The 20,097-nt window shown below is 50.5% G+C and overlaps 9 protein-coding genes across 9 annotated transcripts; 7 read left to right on the forward strand and 2 right to left on the reverse strand.

Moving 5' to 3' along the window:
- Positions 1 to 178: 178 nt before the first annotated feature.
- CI109_102263 (uncharacterized protein) lies at positions 179 to 3,015 on the forward strand (the record flags this gene model as incomplete). The annotated part of the gene is made up of 2 exons (XM_032004743.1): positions 179 to 832; positions 916 to 3,015. 2 exons carry the CDS (start codon positions 179 to 181, stop codon positions 3,013 to 3,015), a joined length of 2,754 nt encoding a protein of 917 aa, XP_031860858.1.
- A 613-nt stretch (positions 3,016 to 3,628) lies between these two features.
- Positions 3,629 to 4,583, forward strand: CI109_102264 (uncharacterized protein; the record flags this gene model as incomplete). Its single annotated transcript, XM_032004742.2, has 3 exons — positions 3,629 to 3,673; positions 3,748 to 3,876; positions 3,945 to 4,583. The coding sequence occupies 3 exons, from the start codon at positions 3,629 to 3,631 to the stop codon at positions 4,581 to 4,583; spliced, it is 813 nt and encodes a 270-aa protein (XP_031860857.2).
- Positions 4,584 to 6,956: 2,373 nt separating this feature from the next.
- Positions 6,957 to 7,455, forward strand: CI109_102265 (uncharacterized protein; the record flags this gene model as incomplete). The annotated part of the gene is made up of 2 exons (XM_032004741.2): positions 6,957 to 7,148; positions 7,249 to 7,455. The coding sequence occupies 2 exons, from the start codon at positions 6,957 to 6,959 to the stop codon at positions 7,453 to 7,455; spliced, it is 399 nt and encodes a 132-aa protein (XP_031860856.2).
- A 380-nt stretch (positions 7,456 to 7,835) lies between these two features.
- Positions 7,836 to 8,669, forward strand: CI109_102266 (uncharacterized protein; the record flags this gene model as incomplete). Its single annotated transcript, XM_032004740.2, has 4 exons — positions 7,836 to 7,865; positions 7,983 to 8,042; positions 8,131 to 8,217; positions 8,343 to 8,669. The coding sequence occupies 4 exons, from the start codon at positions 7,836 to 7,838 to the stop codon at positions 8,667 to 8,669; spliced, it is 504 nt and encodes a 167-aa protein (XP_031860855.2).
- A 197-nt stretch (positions 8,670 to 8,866) lies between these two features.
- On the forward strand, positions 8,867 to 10,140 carry CI109_102267 (uncharacterized protein; the record flags this gene model as incomplete). Its single annotated transcript, XM_032004739.2, has 4 exons — positions 8,867 to 8,917; positions 9,160 to 9,279; positions 9,340 to 9,441; positions 9,577 to 10,140. The coding sequence occupies 4 exons, from the start codon at positions 8,867 to 8,869 to the stop codon at positions 10,138 to 10,140; spliced, it is 837 nt and encodes a 278-aa protein (XP_031860854.2).
- A 1,163-nt stretch (positions 10,141 to 11,303) lies between these two features.
- Positions 11,304 to 12,123, forward strand: CI109_102268 (uncharacterized protein; the record flags this gene model as incomplete). The annotated part of the gene is made up of 4 exons (XM_065967123.1): positions 11,304 to 11,339; positions 11,416 to 11,628; positions 11,790 to 11,917; positions 11,994 to 12,123. The coding sequence occupies 4 exons, from the start codon at positions 11,304 to 11,306 to the stop codon at positions 12,121 to 12,123; spliced, it is 507 nt and encodes a 168-aa protein (XP_065823195.1).
- A 159-nt stretch (positions 12,124 to 12,282) lies between these two features.
- On the reverse strand, positions 12,283 to 12,831 carry CI109_102269 (uncharacterized protein; the record flags this gene model as incomplete). The annotated part of the gene is made up of 2 exons (XM_032004737.1): positions 12,283 to 12,395; positions 12,471 to 12,831. 2 exons carry the CDS (start codon positions 12,829 to 12,831, stop codon positions 12,283 to 12,285), a joined length of 474 nt encoding a protein of 157 aa, XP_031860852.1.
- A 265-nt stretch (positions 12,832 to 13,096) lies between these two features.
- On the reverse strand, positions 13,097 to 16,523 carry CI109_102270 (uncharacterized protein; the record flags this gene model as incomplete). Its single annotated transcript, XM_032004736.1, has 15 exons — positions 13,097 to 13,436; positions 13,499 to 13,717; positions 13,775 to 14,007; positions 14,073 to 14,240; positions 14,303 to 14,576; positions 14,641 to 14,761; positions 14,817 to 14,898; positions 14,963 to 15,040; positions 15,101 to 15,249; positions 15,312 to 15,471; positions 15,533 to 15,702; positions 15,766 to 16,108; positions 16,176 to 16,205; positions 16,260 to 16,432; positions 16,502 to 16,523. 15 exons carry the CDS (start codon positions 16,521 to 16,523, stop codon positions 13,097 to 13,099), a joined length of 2,562 nt encoding a protein of 853 aa, XP_031860851.1.
- A 301-nt stretch (positions 16,524 to 16,824) lies between these two features.
- Positions 16,825 to 19,824, forward strand: CI109_102271 (uncharacterized protein; the record flags this gene model as incomplete). Its single annotated transcript, XM_032004735.1, has 10 exons — positions 16,825 to 17,248; positions 17,323 to 17,561; positions 17,620 to 18,087; positions 18,143 to 18,233; positions 18,288 to 18,566; positions 18,623 to 18,702; positions 18,763 to 18,843; positions 18,903 to 19,147; positions 19,236 to 19,452; positions 19,528 to 19,824. The coding sequence occupies 10 exons, from the start codon at positions 16,825 to 16,827 to the stop codon at positions 19,822 to 19,824; spliced, it is 2,421 nt and encodes an 806-aa protein (XP_031860850.1).
- Positions 19,825 to 20,097: the final 273 nt, after the last annotated feature.

Consider the following 20,097-nt stretch of genomic DNA (forward strand, 5'->3'; position numbering starts at 1 on the left):
TTGCTGCAAGTAGCGGGAGATGACGAAGCTGACAAGGTCACGTGACTCACCCAGTCTGCAGCAAAAGTTGGAATACACAATGTCCAGTTATGCGGTATTGTACAGCTTACTTCTACTGTTGTGCGCTACTCTAACCTCTCTGTGTATCTCCCTTAACGACCGCACATCTCTCTCGACAATGATGAAGGCCTTCCGCCAACCTGCGGTCTTACTGCGTCAGTCAACGACCCCACTCTTCCGACCATCGCTTATCACATCCATCAGCTTCCCCTCGTTTCGAGAATACCACGGTGATCCCGGACCTTCGTCGATAAGTAACCGACGAGAGCAGAAGCAGAAACTCCAACAAGCTGCTGCACTCGGCGAACATCGATCTGTCAGAGTCGCTGGGAGGGATGTACTCAACCAGCTACTAGACACACCTCCTCTCGTGAGGACTGAAAGGGCGCAATCGAGATCCGTCTCATCTGAGCGTACGAGACCTTCAAATGATCGTTACCCTAGGTCTGCGGGTCCTGGCCATGGCAGTAGACGACCAACCTCCTTCCGTAGGACAGATTCACCTTCGGGTGACTCTCCCTCCTCAACGAGATATCGTCGTCCGACCCGTCCGTTCGAGACCCGCGAAGATAACCCTTACACCACATCTACAAGGCTGCGAAGGTGGATTGCGAAACATTCTGGTCAAGTGTCGCCTGCTGAGACGGAGGAGGCGATTGCGATAGTGGCGGAATCGCCAAAACATATGGTCAATGCTCCGGTGTATAATATATTGCTTGGTTTCATCGGAAGACTGAGAAGGTTCGACAGGATGTGGAAGTTGTATAACGAGGTGAGTGGGCAGTCTCTCTTATCACATGGCAAAGAAAGCAAAGTATCGGTTGACCAGTTGTTGACGACTTCTCTTGGCATTAGATGAAGAAACGAGGTATCAAGCCCACCTCTCGAACCTATTCCACTATGCTCAACGCCTACGCTGGAGTAGCCCATTCCCAAGACAGCCCCGATGGTCCCATCAGAGCACCTGAAGAACGTACCCTATCCCGCGTCACTATCCTCTTCGAACACGCCCAAGCTCACCTAAAAGCTTGTATCGATCAACAAGCGGCCGAAGTCGAAGACTTAGGTCTTGCGATCACAGCTCAACGAGGTCCAGCTTCGCAAGGAGGGGATGTCAAAACGGCCGAAGAGGAACTAGCTGAAGAGATAGATATCGCACCGATAAACGCTTATCTCAAGTTCCTGGGTCGACATGGTCTATGGGAGGAAATGCAGCGTGTATTCGTAGGCATGGACCTTGAAGGTCCACTCGCTCCTGATACGGTAACTTACACAACGATGTTTGCGAGTCTGTATCACGTGTATCAAGCTCGCGAGAAGGGGAAGGTGACCCTTGCGATCGGACCTACAGCCAAGGGGCTTTGGGATCAATGTATACGACAATATACTCGACCCTCTTCGGGCGAAGAATCGACACAAGGACGTGGACGAAAGGGGAGGATGGTGGTGGACAAAGCGAGACAGATCGACAACGATCTTATAACGCACGTTCTTCGATGTCTTCTACGAGGTCGACCAGAAGATCAACGATACGCTACCTCGCTTGTCCAAGAAATCTGGTCACTTCCTTCACCTGGCCAAACGACTCCCAACGCGTCCGCTGCCACGTCATCCACGCTACCCAAACTGAATATCGATGTCAAAGCCGCTACATCACTCATCAACCTTTTATCGTCGGTGCGAAAACCCACCTTGGCGACACACTACACACTCCTCTTCCTATCTTCGGAAGATCTGAAATCCAAGCTCGACTTGCATTTCCTCAAAGCCGCAATTCACGTCTTGTCCGAATCAGGCGACGTAGCTGCCATCCAATCGGTCATCGAATCGTATCAACCTCCTACCGGAGCTGAAGGATGGCCCAGCACAACATGGAGAGCTGCTCTGACATCGGCAAGATGGGCAGGCGACTACACCTCCGCATTACAGATCTTTCGTCGAGCAACGCATCTATCCGAGGGTGCTGAGCTCGGTGAGAAAACCAAACCGTATTTATGGAAAACACCAAATGGAAAAGCCCACGACGTAAGAGGAGTGGTATGGACCCGACCGAGACCTGTCATGGTAGATGCGCAGATGATGTCCATCTTAATGAAGACCGCTATGCAGAAATCGAATAAGGAGCTCAAGGAAGTCTTGTCAATCTTCAGACATCTAGGTGGAGAAGGAAGGTTCTTGGTCTTCACACCGCAGAACGAGGATGAGGGGAAGACGTATTTGAGAGATATGTCGCCGGGTGAAGTGCAGTTGACGGAGAAGATCAGAAGGGATCTGGACGAAAGGGTCGGATTGGCAAAAGAGGTTGAGAGAGCATTGGAAAGAGTAGGAGGGGCAGAATGGGAATCGTTGCGAGGTTCAGCGAGGGAAGTGGTGGGCCGCTGGGCTAGGGCGGTGGAAAGACACGCTCCAGGCGGCAGTGGTAGGAATTCGAAATCACCACCATCATCTATGGTGGACAACGTACCAGAATGGGAGGATGTTGAACAGGACGGTGAGGCTGTGTCAGCAGCACCGACCACGTCCTCGTTCTCGTATCAGTCGACAAACGGGGGTTTCGAGAGGAGAGGCGACCGACCTCCTAGACCAGCGAGGAGCTACACAAGCGGCGATCGACCACAAAGATCGTTCAATGGTCCTCGTGACGAATCGGGTGGACATCAAGCACGACCGCGATTCAACTCGGACAGGGACCGACCACAAAGATCACTTGATCTCTCCCGCAACGACTTTGACGGCTATCAACCACGACAGCAATCCGACTCAAGCAGAGGAGACGAGCGACGACCAGATCGAGAGGGAGCTAGACGAAGCGCCTTTGCAGGAGGAGATAGTAGAGTACAAGAGTCCAAGAACTTTGTGTACAGACCGCGTGGAGCATTTGGGAGGAGACAAGGTGGTGGCAGCGGCGGTGATGGGTCCAGGAAGGCCGGATTTGGTGTACGACGAGGGGAATAAACAAGCGAGTATTATTCAACGCCTGTTGTAGCTGAGTACAGTGTTTCATCGTACGTAAAGGATCTCTGTACTGCAAAACACTCCTCAATGAAAGCATACGTACTTGGTTTGCGGCTTCGTTGTTTCATCTGGTCTTCCTCACCCCTTCTCCTAAGACTAGAAAGGAAGTGAATATCGAAGCGCGTTTCGGAAACACTAATCTTTGGTTATTTAAGTTGACGATGATGTAAAGTGACGCTGGCCGTAAGAGGTCATTTGCTGAAGGGAATCATATACAAGGGAGATACCACTCCCTCACATGTAATCGATGCTGAAACCGATAACGCATAATGGTCGAACGTGGTTGAGTTACGATATACGGTTTGTCTCCATGGGCATGAAAGGTATATAATAGAAGGCGTTATGCGTCATTGTACTCGTACAGTATCCTTGAGCAACGGCAGGAGAGTGAGACTCGCTGCAAGGTATATAAGGCAGTAAAGTTATCCAGGTCAACAGCGACTCTGTCATTAAGATTTATCAATTCAACTGAGATAGAGATACTTCCAGCCCTTTCGCACACACTTTGACTCACCACGCACCCTATCCACTTTCAGACAGACATACAGCAATCATGGAGGGGCACATTTACAGAGATACTTACTACTTTGAAGAAAGTGTAAGTCATATGGTACTTGGCTGTCGACCAACATGGTCGAGCACTGACACGGCAGTCAATCTTCCCATCGGCAGTTCACCGTTCCGTGGCCAGCTGGACAACTCAGGGTCGCGATCACTCCCGTGGCATCGTCTCGCTCACGGCCCAATCACCCCCCATCCAGTTCCCACTCTCACAGTGGTCGAAATCGCTCAAGCCACCACGTGAGTTCGCATCTTTCGATGATCGGGGTCATTTAGCTAACTATCGTGCTGGGTTTCACATTAATCAGGGATCCGAACACCGCTCTCACAAAAGGCGGAGTGATCGAACCGATCACTCGGGTTTAGAGCTTGTCTCGGAGCTCGATGACCGATCGGTTCGGGGCCAGCTACCAAACAACGAGATCTATCAAGCCGCTGGGAGCGAACCTTCTCCTCGAATGGAACTGGAAGGAAGCGGTGGTGGCTGGGATCCGTTACAAACTTCTTCTGGTATGGAGCATGTCCCAGAGCTCTGTGACGACTCTTCCGCAGGACCTGCTTACCATCAATCCCGAAGTGGATCGCGGACTTCGAACATGGGAGAGCTATATGGAAGCGAACCCCCTATCGCAGAGCTGGAAAGTGCTCCGGGCATGTGGGGAATGGGATCTCACAATGTTTACGAGGGTGGATCCGACAAAGTGCTCTGCACACCAACCGTCCCGCCAAGCGTCCATGGTCACGCCAGAGCTCGCTCAGTGCAGCAGCCCTACGTCCGAACCGCGCCGCCCACAATGGCACCACCTATGGACACGTACGCGTCCCACACTCCGATGGTATACGGATCAGGCGCAACGTCCCTAGAGCATACCTTCTTCGAGGCAGAAGGAGACTATCCTTTGGTGAGTTCAGAAGTACCCTGGCGTACCTCTAAGAAAGGAAACTAATAACCAGTACGGACGGGAATCTGGATAATAGGGCGTTCAAGTTCCCACCCGCGGTACCCCCATGAGTGGGCAAGGTTCACGTCGTCCGGCGACATATAGTGAGCCTCAGTACATCAAGCCCATGGATCGGCCGCAGAGTACCGTGGACTCCAACAGGTCGAGCTGTTGCAATTGGAGGTGTGGAGCGTGATGCCTGACTGACTTTCAGATTTTCTACCGTTTTTCCTTCCCCCCTCCCTATTGTTGATAGTAAGCCCAGCTGTAGATAGCGATGTCATTACCTTTGTGCTTAGTGTTGCAAGCTACTTTGAAACGGTCTATATGAAAGGAAGGTTTAGATTGTAATCTACTCGTGGTTCAGGTTGATTGTCGCTACCCGGCCAAAGTGGACCACTCATCAGGAGTGAACACTGGGAGGTCGAGGTGCTTTAACGGTGCATAATGCAGGTCTGAGTCAGTGTCGTTGGGATATCTGATACCCTCTTGCAATAACCATTTTTGTATCTCATAACATTCTTGACTTACTCTAATGGTTGTGAGACCTGCCAAGTCGAGATTTCACGCATTGGCAATCCTTCCTATCGCTGGGAGCGTTGGCATGATACATCAAAAGCTCCTGAGAGGTACTGTATGCCCGAGATGTTAATGTCCCAGCGAGATAGTTTCGCCTTTGCACTTCTGTCAAAAGAAACGAGCAATGTTAACGTGTCACAGCTTGCGACGAGTTACGAAACATGAGCGGTCAGAAGGAGCCAATCACTGAAGGGATTATCGATGTATAAGAGATTTTACTATCCCTGTGACTGTTGAAACGAGTGTGAAATAAAGGTTGCTCATGGTTCCATTTCACTGCTCAGTATGATGTCGTCAAAGGGAAACAGCTTCGTGTCAAAGGTATCGATGTCAGGACCATGCTCCTCCTAAGAATGCGATCGAATTTGAAACAGATAAAGCATAATGGTTGGTCATGGTTGTATTGTACTGCACCTGACGATCACAGCAGACCTGTGCAGGCTAAGGCGTGGCATGTCAAGTTTACTACATTCCCGTGGCTATCTAGAGGTTAGCTCCCAGGTATATAAAGTGGCAAAATCATCCCAAGTCGAGAGCTAAGTTACTCTATCACATCAATCCATCTATTCGTTACTTAGCAATTTATATTCACCCTTCCACACTCACTCGTTCACATTTACTCATCTGCATCCAGACCAGATAGCCATACAATCGCCATGCAATCAAACTCGCAGAACACTCACACGGGCCAGGTCAGTGACTCTCGAGCAGTGCTTCGCAGCAACGATAGGCTGACATTGCATCGATTTCTGCTTACTGCTTTATTATCTCAACGACCAGAGTGAGAGGGGCTCTACGAGTAGCGGACGTGCCCCTTCTCGTTCCTCGATGTATGGAGGATACAGTCCGGTGAGTTTGGGCGGACATAATGCCTCCACTCCCCTGGCTACCAGGTTACACCGATCAAGCTGATCACACCATACCAATCTTCGTCCTCGATCCCAGGCAAACGGTGGCTTTGTGAACTCTTCGTTCTCTGGAACAGGTTTGTCGTCCGCTTCGCGCCCACTCGACACTGTTCGCGAATCTGCAGAACTCCAGCGGCCGGCTTCTGTCGCAATGAATCTACAACATGGCGTAGCGAAGTCATCTTTGGATCTGGGTTACGCTCCGACCCCTGGTCCATCCATCGAACAGAAATGGGGCTACTATGAGCTGCAAGGGCGGATGAGCACTACTTCACAAAACAACACCCCTCAGTATGGGCAGCAGAGCGGCGCAGACAGTACCAGTCCCAATTGCTGCCGGCCTTGATTGGTAGAGTTCCTGGGGCCACCGTAGAAGTCCGATTCCCACCTACGTGACTACCCTTATGTCTTTCCCATATGTTGATAGTGGACTGTTGTGGCAACGAGTGTTTTTTATCCCCTCATTGTTGATAGTGGCTTCGAGATGCAGAACACGATATTCGTAGTGTTGTGTGAGGTTCTACAAGCTGCCTTACTACGGGTTGCGATACAACGGTCCTGGTAGGCGCTGCTTGCACAAGGAAACTCAACGCTCAACCGATGTCATTCCGGGTGGAGACTATTACGCATAGCAGGGGCAGCCGCGTCCATCCAACGAAGCACTGTCGTCGAAGGTCAGTAGATACCATTACGCCGTAAAAGGGAACAATGTTTGTCCCCATAGGAGGATCTTGCCGGAGAAGGGTGCTCCACCTTTCCGGGTTCTATGAAAGGGACAGAGACGAAAACAATATTTTCAGCGTGTCACATATCAGAATGGTCGAGTCGGCGGCAATGATGTCAAATGACGTTGGCTGTGCTACCTTTGATTGTGTCAGGTCTGTAATAGTATATGTCTAGCTTGCAAGGCAAAGAAGGGGCACAAGGGCGCGGAGGGTGGCAAAAAAGTCTCTTTATCCAACTTATACTGCACACATCAAGAATATACACATTCCCAGACCCATACTCTTTGCACACAGCCACACACACACACATCATCATGTCGTCCAATGAGGAGTTCCACAACAACGAGAGTGTCTCGACAGTAAGTACACTTTCTTTACATGCCCCAACCTTGGTCGTGTTGGCCTACATGAATGCAGCCCTTCAGCTTATTGTGGCTGACCTGATGATCGTCCAAATAGGCGCCCCAGACCGGCTCAGAGTCAGGTTCCTCATCCTCGCCAAGAAGGGAGCTACAGAGTGGCAGCAGCCAGGCGTCTGAATTGTCCTCGACAGTCACATCCTCTTCGGAGATCCCAAAGGCCAGCACGGATTCTGAGATTGCAGCCAACACCACGCGTGACTCTGAGATATCCGACAAGCACACTTACCCTACATCCGACTATTGAGGATAGCCATCATGGGATAGCTTGAGGCTCCCTCAATTTTTCCGTTCTGTAGCTGAATACTGTAGTGATCGTGAGATGCAAAGACGGAGGTTTAGCCAGTGGCTTGTAACATCCATCCAAAGACTTGGTGCGTGTTAGCTTACAACACACGGACTGAACCAATTTTGGCGGCTGTGGCTCCATGACTCGAGCGAGGAGGTACTGTATTGTAACATCCCTTGAATGATTGTCTTGTACAAAAGGGAATCCGTCCTCAAAGGGATGAGACAAAGACCAAGTGATACAATTGGCCGAAACCATCAGTAGTAGTGAAACAAATACAGCGTCATAAGCCAAGACAGGTTCTTCAAAACCTTTGTTTCCGAGGAGAGTCAAAGGTTATGTCGGACTCTTCACCCAGGCGGCTCGTAGTGGGCATATAAGGGTACATGATCGGTGTTGCTACTTGAGATTCCCAATAAAACAATCATTCATCATTGCCACATCGACCATCAGCTACACTTGAACACATCTCAACCACGACACAGACCCACGTACACGGACAGACCGACATCATGGTGGACAGCAAAGAAAGCTTCAAGTATGGAGTGAGTTTGGGTACCTTCTGGCGAAGGGCGAATGATTGTTACTTTGCAGAGTATCTGAAGCTAATGTCGCGCTACTACATAACAAAAGTTCAGTACCCAGCAGCTGGTTGATGCGAACAGGCGAAAGGCGGAGGAAAACAGCAACACCTCTTCGTCTGTTCCAAGTTCTTCTCAGGTAAGTTAACTTTTGCAAAACACAGCATTTTGCGGTATGCAGGGGTAAACAGGGTGGTAGAATCACTGGAACCGCTCTCATTGTACCTTTATTCTTGGTGACATCTTATGTGACTTCACTCGTAGAAACCAAATTCATTGTGGCGACCATCCCAAACTCCACAAACGCGCTATGCCCCACTCGTCTCTGAAAACCCGCGCGAGCTGGAAGGAATGAACGCATACGAGTTGCAAGGCAGCCGCCCCGATCCAGTGGAGCTACCGGCCAAGACTTACAGTCATGTCGGCACATCCCTGGTCGGCAGCGTTGGAGGTGGATTGAGTACCCACACTCAACAATACATTGCTGAGGCACATCCGCTCATGGACACTGGGGGAATTACAAGTCGTTCAGACGCCACGGGAGCTAGCCCCACTTCCCCAACCGGCCCGTACTGTCAATTGCTTTGTTAGATTGGACACAACCTTGGTGCCCTTCTCCTTGATAGTTTTGGCCGGCTTCTTCGTCTCCTTTCCACATTGTTGATAGTCATTACATCTAATGTGCATAGTACACCGTTCCTTGGTAGCCCTATACGGAAGTGCAAGGTCAGGTCTCTTGAACCAGCACATCAATCTGTGAGGCGCCGTCATATTCACTTGGACAAGCCATGTCGTCCAGTTTTCAGATCCACTGCGTGAAAGGCCTACTGTACTACCCAGTATGTTTCAGGTCAGGGGCCACCATCACTGTTGTTGGCAGGAGACAAAGTACCAAAAAATTGATGCTTCAAGGGAAAAGGGTTGTGGATCCAATGTACTGATCATCCCTCTTCTGTGAAAGGTGTGTCTCCCTATTTAGTTTCACGGTATAAGGGTGGCATCGTGAACAGGTCTTCGGCAATCGGGGTAACGCTACGAAGAAACTAAGTACATTATCCAATAACATACCCTTTCGAGTTAGAACCACCACCACAGCACCAAGAACAACACTACCGATCCTCGCACACAGTTTCACACAGACACAAAGACAGCCACCATGTCCATGAACGCTGAAGGGCACAACACCCTCAACCCCGATCAAGTGCGTAGCTGTGTCACACACTCAGATCGTGTTATACTGATTCTAACGTCCTACTGCCAGGATCATTTGAGAACACAAAGCCAGTTGGACGCCGACTCATTGATCCTGAAGCTACAGGGCCTTTCCGTAACGGACCCAGCAGCAGTGCATTCGAAAGGACAGGTGAGTTGGTGTATCCAAGTAAGATTACCGCCACACCGCCACCCCACATTCAGACGCCGCCACTGCTCTTGCTTCGGTGTGACAATGAACCTTGAGCTGATGGGTTCGTTTCTTTGCGCCAATATCACTCGATAGTCACAGAAGACTACCGACTCTGCGTCCCCGGAAGGCATACATGGCTTCATTGCCAAGTCCCCTTCCCAAGGGTCTCGCGTAGAGTATCCTCAGCTGCCCATCGATCCCGACGACCCCTACTATGACAACGATGAGCAGTGGTTGGAGGACCATAACGGCGGGCCAGAGAACGCTGGACAGGGGCGAGAATCTGGCTCCTCCTTCAATGTGGAGGAACATGTCATCTCTGCACATTCTTGCAATGCCTCGCAATCGAGTCACGCCAATGCCCTTTCGCACCAAACTCCCATTGAGTATCCCCAGCTACCCGACATGACTGATGACCCCTATGACTACTCGAATTACGATACTTTCGACCACGGTCCGCAGGGGAATGCTGTCCGAGTTGGTCAATCTGCCTCGTCCTTCAATGCGGAGAGACGTGCCATGCCTGCACAGTCTCACAATCGAATGCGGTCTGACTACCCAGATTACCGTTCAGGGACCGTGCCACAATATCCGCAGCCCTACCCCCAATACAACTCGCCCTACCAGCAGCACTCGTCATACGGGTACCCCTCATAGCCAGGCCCCAGCACACTTGCAGACACCTAACCCGGACCATCACGTGAGTTTGGGTGTTTCATCCGCTGCATGGAAGTCTTGCATAATAGACTGACAGTGTCTGCCTAAAAACTTAGGACGGAGGGTTTAATGGGTATGAGAGACCTCCACCAGCACCGCCCATAGCTGGGTATGGCCAACAAGTCCCGTACGCCCTTCACGTATGTTATCCAATCTTTTCTGTCCTCAACTCTGTGTGCATCTAATTGATTGTTCGTTCATTTGCCCTTCATGACACCGTAGTCCCAACACGGTGACTCCGTTGATCACTACAGCCAGCCGAACAGCGTGCCTCGACCGTACTCTCCGCACATGCAGCAGTTCGGCAGATATGGTCCGAGAGTTCCTTTTCGCACCATGCACGAGCAGATGCACAGGGGTCATAGAACTTTCATGGAACGATACTCCCGCACTGCTTATCCGAGTCGGGACCAATGCGATTTGCACCAGCGAACATGCAGGGGGGGCTGTTGAACTGTCCTTTCCTGTCTTGTCCACCGTAAGTCACGGTTGAAAGTGTCGGTCCTGCTAGGGTGATTGGTTGATAAAATCCGATGTATCAGGTGGCTCTTTTGATGGGGGTGAAACGAGAGATGTAGTGGTGCTGCACAATTTCAGGGCTCCTTGGACGACATGCTGCCCAGAATACAACACTCGTACAGCATCTCGGATGAAACAGGCTAGCGAGAACCCAAAAGGAGGGAAGACGGCCATTTCCGCATTTACTGTGTATATAACTCTGTCAAGACCACTAAGAGCACTTCGGCGTGAGTATGCGACACTTCGCTGTGAATCCAGTTCGGGATTGGAAACGGATCTATGGATCTCTTGATCAGGTCATCAAGCCAGCTCAGTCACGTCAGCACTGACAGTGACGAGGGGCAAGGGTGAAAGGTCGATAATGAACCTTTCATTTGACCTGACTTGAAAGGATGTCTCCACGTCTGCTCCTTGAGCGGCTTCCAATTTTGCCACCAGGAGGTCGCTGAAACGTATAAGAAGGGTCAGTCTTGGGACGTCTTCAGCTGTTTCTCTCATCTCCAACAATCACCTTCTATTCCCAATCACACAAAGTTGACTCCCCGGAAACTCCACTTCGACCTAGAAACATCCACTTGACCATCATGTCGAGCAACAACCAAGGCAACAGCTCATCTAGGGTGAGTGACACATGGTACAAGTGTTTATGATAGATAGTACAGTAGACTGTTCCGGTGGCTGATACACGTACTCCAGGGCATGCGCAGAGCCAATGCTGTACGAGCACGGAATCGCTCTTCTTCTCAAGGTGACAGCCTCACTCACTTTGACCCCGTCAGTGCCTCTATTGCTCAAGGAGATTACTCGACTTCAGCCTCTCAATCTGTTAGTGGGGTTTCAGCATCGCTGCGCGGCCCGTCAGATTTCGCGACAGCAAGCGAAGCGGTGTCGTACCCACAGTACAACTACGTAAGTCACAGTTACCAAAACGACCGACTCAGCCCACGACCTTTGTCGCCGTTCGCATATTCCCCTGTACTCGTTGTCGCCACTGTCAAGCGGGATCAGACGGCGAGCTCTTCATGACGATGCTCAATGTTTGTTGCTGGCTGACAACCCCTTGACCGTAGTCACAAAGCGGCGATCCAGCTGGGTCCGTCGGTACCCCAGCACCTCCATATGTGACGAATGCATCCAGTAGCTCGCAATCGGCAACAGATGGTACCAGTACTAGTACGGGCGTGGATGCCCCTCCGAAGTACGCAACCCTTTACCCATACGGCAATGGGACAATATACCAGAACCCAGAGAACCATGTCCGGTTTCGGGGCCAGTCCCACACTCAAGACGAAGTCAATTACCACGAGAGATGGTGTCCAGGCTGTACGGATGAATTCCCAGTTCGTTCCAGTCGTACCTCGTGACAGGATACGGGGCCAGCCGTACTCGATACCTTCGACGTAATTTAGCGATCTATTGTGAGACGAGCGATGTGTAGAGGCTGTTAGGCATGATGAGTCCGATATACGATGTACGCAGTGACTGACGTGTCAAGACGGGTTCATCAAGGTGCTACACACGTTACACGGACCGTACCTGCATCTCGGAGGTATAGGTCATTTGTCAGGTGAATCGAGATAGCGCATTCCGCCATCCGCCTACTGATTGAGCTCGTGCGTTCAGTCGGTATAGCCACACCGCCGTGAGGAGCAAGAACAGCGTTCCTGCAATACCCACTACACAGCGTTTGGGTCATGTAGACAATCAGCTCAAGCTTTCATCGTACAGCAGGTGCTGGTGGTCACACTTACAGAGCAGTTTCAGTCTCCCATTCCCTCTTTTTCCGCGCTTCATATCCATCATAGGCCTTTTCATACTCCCTACTAGATCTCCGCCGATCCCACGAGGTTCGTGTTTTCGTCTTCGTTTTCGTAACGTTGACGGAGATGAGAAAGATGATGCGTGGGGTATTATGATTGGAGAGGTAAGATCGTCGTCCTCTCCTGTTTCTGATTCGTACACGTGATGATCATCCTCGTCTTGATCGTAGAGCTCATACCCTTCGTCCGGTAAGTGGGAGACGGTGAATTCGGGGTTCGTTTTCTTTGGAATGGATGATGTTCGCGAGCACTGCGAAGAGGTGGACGAGCTCGCTTCGTTCTGGCGGGACATTGGTTCGGAGACAATTATGCAGTCTCAGAACGTGGGGAGAGATTTTGCAGTGGTGCAGCTTTAGAGGCGAAGGTGCGATAACACTTAATGAGATATGGGTTGCACATCCCATCCACCTATGGACCAAACACGAATTCAGAATCGAAGCGCTCGAAGAAAAGTCTCGACGTCACGATATCTTCCCCTCGTCTTTCTTTTAATTCCCATGAGCAGCAGCGCAAGAAAGCACATTGGTCTGGTGTTGCCATGAGGACAGTACAATGCATCACCCCGCACCTGGAGTGCCCTCATCATGTCTAGCATGTATCAAAATCTCCCTCACCAATCTCACATACATCCCTTCTCCTCCTTCCCCATCTTCGCCACCATCCGCAGCAGTCGAGGAAACCTGATCATCTACTGCCTTCTCCAACAAGCTGAGTTGTTCTTCCTCATCTTCGTGTTTCCCTATCCACAGAATATATTCTTGCTCTGTCCAGCCGTGCACTTCGTGCGGTAGTCGGAGGGGCGATAAGACGATGATGTGATGTAGGACGATGAGTGGAGGGATATGGACAGTTTGAACGGGATTATCAAGTGTTTCGACGTCGGCGAAGAGTAGTGTTCTAGAGAGGTCGACGTCAGCTTGTGCACAGAATGACATGAGTAATCAGCTGTCATGACCCACCTGAATGACCGTAAGGCCTGATACTCATCCCCAATCTTCTCCACCTTCATCCCTCCCCTCGCACCCTGTAGTCTGCCAGTATTTAACAGGTTCGTGACTCCCATCTCCAGCTCCGTCATGTCTCCTGTTAACTTCAACGCACCACTTTCGCCCATCGGCCGAGCTATCGAAGCGTGCAGGAGGAATGTCCGTATTATGTACTTGCTCAGACTCACGACCCTGAAATCGAGAATCGTCAGTAGCAACGAACGATACTGCGCCCAGATTACAACTCACCAATCCTTCATCATTTCACCCAACGACATTCTGCCCAGTATCTCGCTCTTCACGAAGCCGAGTTTATCGATCAAATCCTGCATGTATGGACTTCCACCTCCACTGCCCATCGACATAGGATCCATCGGTTTGGCAAAGTCCACACGGTGTATCCGGCTCAGAATGGAAGCAAACTCGCGACGGAGAACGACGTCCAATGCGTCAGTCGGACGTTTGAACACAGCCTCGAGAGCCTGTCAAATCAAGGTGTCAGCTTTCCACCAGCAGAGCTTTCAGACGCAAGGGGACGTATGCTTACGTCGACGCTGGGGCTTATGGTGTCCCAGACTTTGCCAAGGAAGTCTTGCTTGACGTATACCAAGTTGAGCCAGCAGTGATACAAACATCCGACCAGCTGAGCGTTTACCATTTGCGCCGGAGTAGCATTTGGACCTATCAAGCTGGTCGCAGTGAAGTCTTTCACCAGCTGAAGGTGTTCACCAATAATCAGCATCCATCAAACAGCTGGATTGAACGCTTGTCACTCACCATTCCGTCAATCTTTTGCACAAATCCGTCCAGCACTTTACTTGCGTTTCTCGCGACTGTTCTCACTAACAGCGGATCAAATCTCGCTGAATCTAATTCGTTGGTCATGGTTCTCGCTATGCTGACACCTTCGCTAGGTCCTGGCGGGTTGCCTCGGGCCGAAAGGTATTGCTGCAGTGCATTGGACACTGCCTCGCTCATCCGTGACGTAGATCGAGAGAGATAAAGAGTCTCGAAAACGGAGACAGATCGGAGCACAAGCACTGCCTCGGGACTAAGAGCATAGACGATAAGCATTCGTTATTGGGGAGTGAAGGCAAAAGGACTTGAAAGATTACCTTTGATGCTCTCGAGTGTAGACCGTATCGGTATGCACCGCAATCTTCGCGAAGAAGTCGTGGAACAATCTTAGTAGTCTTGGGTACCCCGTACTCAGAGCCTGCTGCAGCCAAGCGGATGCTATTCGGCAGAACATGATCAGCTTGCATTCACCATGGATGCCATTCAAGCTTACATCGCGCTGCTTCCCTCGTTTGTGCTTCGAAGGCCTTGGCCAGCGTCGTCCAGAAAGTAAAACTTGGTTTCTCATCAAGCGTCTGCGAGAGGGGGAAATTTAGCTCAACTCATGTCGCGTCTACGAAGGCGGACTCAAAAGCTCACCTTCATCACCTCGTCTAGGAATTCTACTTGTGTCACGGCGTCGCGCTTCACCTTCAGGACTTTCTCCAGAGTGTACACCTAGAACAAGCGGTGGTCAGCCCTGAACTCGACGTCTTGCTGCAGTAATGGAAAGCTAACCTTAATACAACAATTGGCGATATCCTCTACGACCCTCTCCAACCTCGACCATAACACTTGCACCCAGATCTGGTTCGTCGCATTTGTCGGTTCAGTCGCCAGTCTACCTCGACTTGTAAATTTCATAGCGCTATGTGACGCTGATCCGTCTAATGATAGTATGTCAGCTTGTCCGTTCTGATGGCAATCAGAAGCACGTGAGCTGATTCACCTCTCGCTGCAACTTCCTTGCCTATGGCTGAAGAGTCAAAAGCTTTGCTAATCCGTATTGCAACAGCGTCATTTAGGTCAGCCAGAAGGTTTGAGACCAGGTCCGGGAGTAGTCGTAGATTGTGAGCGGTTTGCAATGATGATGACAATAACGTTTGGTTCTGTCAAGAACGTCAAACGCTTCATCAGTGCTACTTCCAAAACACAGCCGACTCGACTCACCAGGTCGGCTAAACCGCTGACTACCATACTTTCCATCTCCTGTATGATGGTATCTCGCGCTTTGTCGACGATTGGAGCATACGCCTTGACGAAGTCGAGTTCAGTCAGTGAGATCTGTTCCTGTCCATCTAGTTCATCCTCTTCATTCTTTGGTGGTTTCAACAGGGCGTCTATCGTATGTCAAATGATTCATCAGCTGACCTGACCCCACAGATTTCCAGCAACAGACTCACCTAGTTCTGCCACGCTCAGAGCAGCTTTAGCCAACTCCCTCTCTTTCTCTCCTTCTCCTCCAGTACCCTTCTCTGCACTGGCCATCCTACTCATTTGCCCTTCCAACCTTCTCGCAACCAGTACAAATCGACTAGCTCGGCGGGTCAAGTCCGTCGCTGAACCGAGAACTTGGAGGCGTCGAACAAGAAGGGAGAGGTGTTGATGCGGTGTGTGGATTTTGGAATGCAGTCTGTCGATAGAGGTATGGAGTGAGGCTAGTGATGATCTGATAGGAGAAAGATGGGACGAGAGAGATAGAGAGGTCGTCAAATGGTTGAGGAGCAGAGGATAAGACGATGTTATCTAGGCGATGAAAGTGGTTTGATTGTCAGCTGGATACTTTATGGCCGAGAGCGAGGGGACAGCTCACTTCTTGTCGGAGTTGCTTGGTCACATCCTCCTATGTATACCGTCAGCTTGGGACACATATCATGAGCTAGTGCACACAACCCACAATCCCGTAATTCAGCCTTGCCAATTCCGATCCGACATCCCTATCACCTTTATCCTTCTCCCCAGTCTTTCCTTCCTCAATCTCAGGCTCATCGGGTCGATACACCTTCCCTTGCAAGATCGCATTGGCATATGCGTGGACGTCAAAAGCATCTGATAAGAATGGTTTGTGGTCTGTGAGAGTAGTGGTTAGCTTCACAGGAAATGAACCTTGGGTCGTGAAAGGGAAACAAGTGGACGTACCCAGGAATGCGTCCGCGGACATCTTGAAAGCAAGCTATTGCGAGCTTCTCTCCTTCGTCGCGCGTTGGTCCTGTTACTGATACAGTGCTTGGGCGAATACGAGTAGACTCAGACCTTGTTGATGTTGTCAGGTCGCGATACATGCCCATCAACGCGGTCGAGGACCAACACTACGCTCTACGCCGCCAACGAGTTACGTGCGGTCACGTGACTCTGAAACCTCCACAAAGATTTCAGACGCCCTCACTCTATTTTGTTTTCTTTTCTCATTTCTCCATCTCTACTTCAACTTCATACTAGGTCTCAAGGACAAAACTATCGCCATGCCGAAAGAACAGATCAGAAAACGAGGAAGGAGAAAGCCCAAAGCTGATGCTCTCGACGAAGAGGTCGCTACTCCCATTTCTGCGCCCGTGCAAGACACCGTCACCCAGTCGGAGAACGATTTCAATGCTGGACCATCCGCCTCGACTTCGTCCAACATTCCTACCGGTATACACCCTTCTCGAGCAGCTCTCCTAGCCGGAAGACCGGCACCTTCCTCTGAACCTACTCCCAATGTTGGGGAAGGTGGTGCGGAGGGACAACAAGAGGAAGATGGACAAGCTGATTGGACAAGAGGACCAAGGACCGAGTCGGACTTCCCGTTTGGAGTGTTGGATCCCGATGTCAAGGCTTATTTCAGAAGCGTGGAGGAACAGATCAAAGATTGGGAGGGTGTATCTTCAGCAGGCGAAGAGAGAGAAGGTGAGTTCGATACCATCACTGTGCACTCTCATCTTAGAAAGAGGCTGACTTTGTTGCCTCCGTCCTCCTTGCAGATCGTCAACTCTTCCTCACTTCCGTTCTTTCTGAATTGAGAAGCCACGAGCTCCCCGCTGCTACCGATCCCGAAACGTCTATCATTCTCGAGCGATTGTTGCCCTCGCTGAGTGACTGGGGAAGAAGAGTCATCGGTGATTCGTTTGGCGACAAGTGGAATGAAGTGATTCGACATAGGTTCGGAAGTCATGTGGTTCAAAGTTGGATGACTCTTGCTGCGGATACTCTGGATCGAGAGGTGAGCTTATCTATTATCCTCTTCGGAGGAATGCGAGCTCACTAGTATGTCTTCCTAGGCGCGAGACGTTTGGCCCCCTCAGCAAGCCAAGCAAGATGAGACCGTCGGCAAACTTCCTACTATGACGGAACTCTTTATCTCGATCATCGATACCCTTCTTCCTTCGTTGCCCCAACTACTATCGTCTCCACACTCTTCCCCACCTATCCGACTTCTCCTGCTTGTTCTCACTCCTCATCGGGGTTTGCCCACTCTTGGTGGTGAATCAACAGAACGAGGCAACTTGATTCGATCAAAACGATCTGGAAAGTACAGAAACAACCAAGGTGTGAAGGGGAAGAGTATCTTTGGAGAAGGTGAAGATGACGAGAGCAAAGGGAAAGGGAAGGGTAAAGCGGTGAAGAGACAGGTACCTGCAGAGTTGACGGAGCTGCGAAGCAAGGTCAGGAAGGAATTGATGGGACGACTCGCGGAGGGAGAATGGAAAGCTATGGGTGTTGATGCCGTCGGAAGTGCGACCGTTCAGGTGAGCTTGGCATGATCAACGATAGAGTGTCACACAAGCTGATCTTGCTGTATAGTTGCTGTTGGAGTTCGAGGTGGAAGAGGGGGAGGCCGAGAAGCAAGGCTCTCTCTTTGATATCCTCACCGAAGGGATGATTACCCAACTCCGTATGTTGTTGCATCTTCTTGTCAAAGCTGCCCCCACTAACATCAGTGCCACAGAAAACTCCCCCTCGACACCCCTGGAGACTCAACCATACCTCCTCTCTCTCCTTGCCTCTCAGACCGGTACTCGACTATTCGAATCTTTACTCCTCCTCTCTCCGCCTCATATCTTCAAAGCAATATGGACCACATACTTTGAGAAAAAGCTTGGAAAGCTGGCCGGACATCCTTATGCCAATTTTGTTGTCGCCAAGGGAGTAGCAAGATTGGACAAGGAGCAGATTGAGGGTCTTGTTGGTGAGATCAAAACGGTCAGCGGTGGGAGGGGTCTGATAAGTAAGTGCAGTTGGCATGCCTGAGTACGATGACGACTAAGCTGACTATGTGCACAGAGGCTGGAAGAACAAGTGTGGTCCAAGCATTGGTGGACCGATCGGTGTCGCTGGTAGACAGTCAGAAGACGGTTCTTGATGTGAGCTTTGAAATTCGTTTACGTTGTATAAAATTGATGCTGACCGTTCTTGTCATCTAGCTCATCTATTCTTGTCTCGAACTCCCAGTTGCCCAAAAGGCCTCTCTGGTACCTTGCCTGATGAACCTGAAAACCTACCCTGTAAGCTTTTATCCACACACGTCAAGTTGCGACATTGCTGATCATCGGTACGAATATAGATGTACCAAGCCATCCTCACCGGCGCACCTGAAGAGGAGAAAGAAGAGTCAAACGATGTTCCTCCAGAGACGATAGATAAAGCCGCCGAAGATGCCGCAGCAGCAGCTGTCCGACTTGCGGCTTGGCAGAACCGACGAACGGCGAAGCCCAAGACGGATGGAGAGCTTGCGCCAAATATGCAGGGTTGTCTGATCTTGCAGGGCATGATGGGTATGACCGCTGTGAACTCGATTGTGCTCGACAGGTGCGTTACCCCATTTTGGATCGGCTCGGCGTCGCCTTTACCCAATGAGAGTTGTAGTAGCTGATCACGCTTTGAAATACAAACACAGTCTGACTGCTCAGCCCATCGAAACATACCTCGAATATGCCAAGAACCCCATCGCCTCCCACTTCCTTGATAGCGTCTTCACGAACCCGTCCGTTCCTCCTAAATATCGACGAAAAGTCATGATGGCGTTCATGGGCAAGTACCGAAACTTGGTCGAAGACAGGATGGGTAGTAGGGTCGTCGACACAATCTGGGAAAAGGCGGATGGGTATATGAAGGTGAGATTACTCAAGCCCGATATCTGAGCTTCTTCGCAGACAGCCAGGTACTGATATGTTACGTTCATTTTATAGGAGAAGATCGCTCGATCTCTCATTCCCCACTTGACCGAACTTGGTGGATCACAATACGGTAAATACTTCATACGACGAGCCGAGGTTGGATTACTCGATCGTCGTCCTGAAGAATGGAGAGAGAGGATTGTAGGTGTAAAACATCATTTCGCGCATCAGAAAGAACAGCCCGCACAACCTGTCCAACGTTTCGGTGGCGCAACTGAAGGTGAAGGTGAAGAGAAGAGGAAGAGAAAGGAGAAGGATGAGATTGATCAGTTGTTCGAAGGAGTCGAGAAGAAGAGGAAGAAGGATTAAGATGGGAAGTGCGGCGGTGAATGTAAAGCGTCTTCTGAGATCGGATGTGGTCCCAATCGGTGCGTGGCTAGGATCATAATGATGCATTGTCCCTATGGACAGATATTATACAACAAGATTGAGTTGGGTCTATGTAGATTGCCGATTCGTTGAACGAATCACCTTCCTGATTACCGGACCAACCACGACTTTCAACGGTCAACAGCATGGTAGCTGAGTCTTTTGAGGCCGATCAAATCTCCCTATGAAGCAAAGCTCATCAGCACAGAAAAT

The sequence above is a fragment of the Kwoniella shandongensis genome, chromosome 4 (assembly GCF_008629635.2).
Source record: "Kwoniella shandongensis chromosome 4, complete sequence".
Classification (NCBI taxonomy): domain Eukaryota; kingdom Fungi; phylum Basidiomycota; class Tremellomycetes; order Tremellales; family Cryptococcaceae; genus Kwoniella; species Kwoniella shandongensis.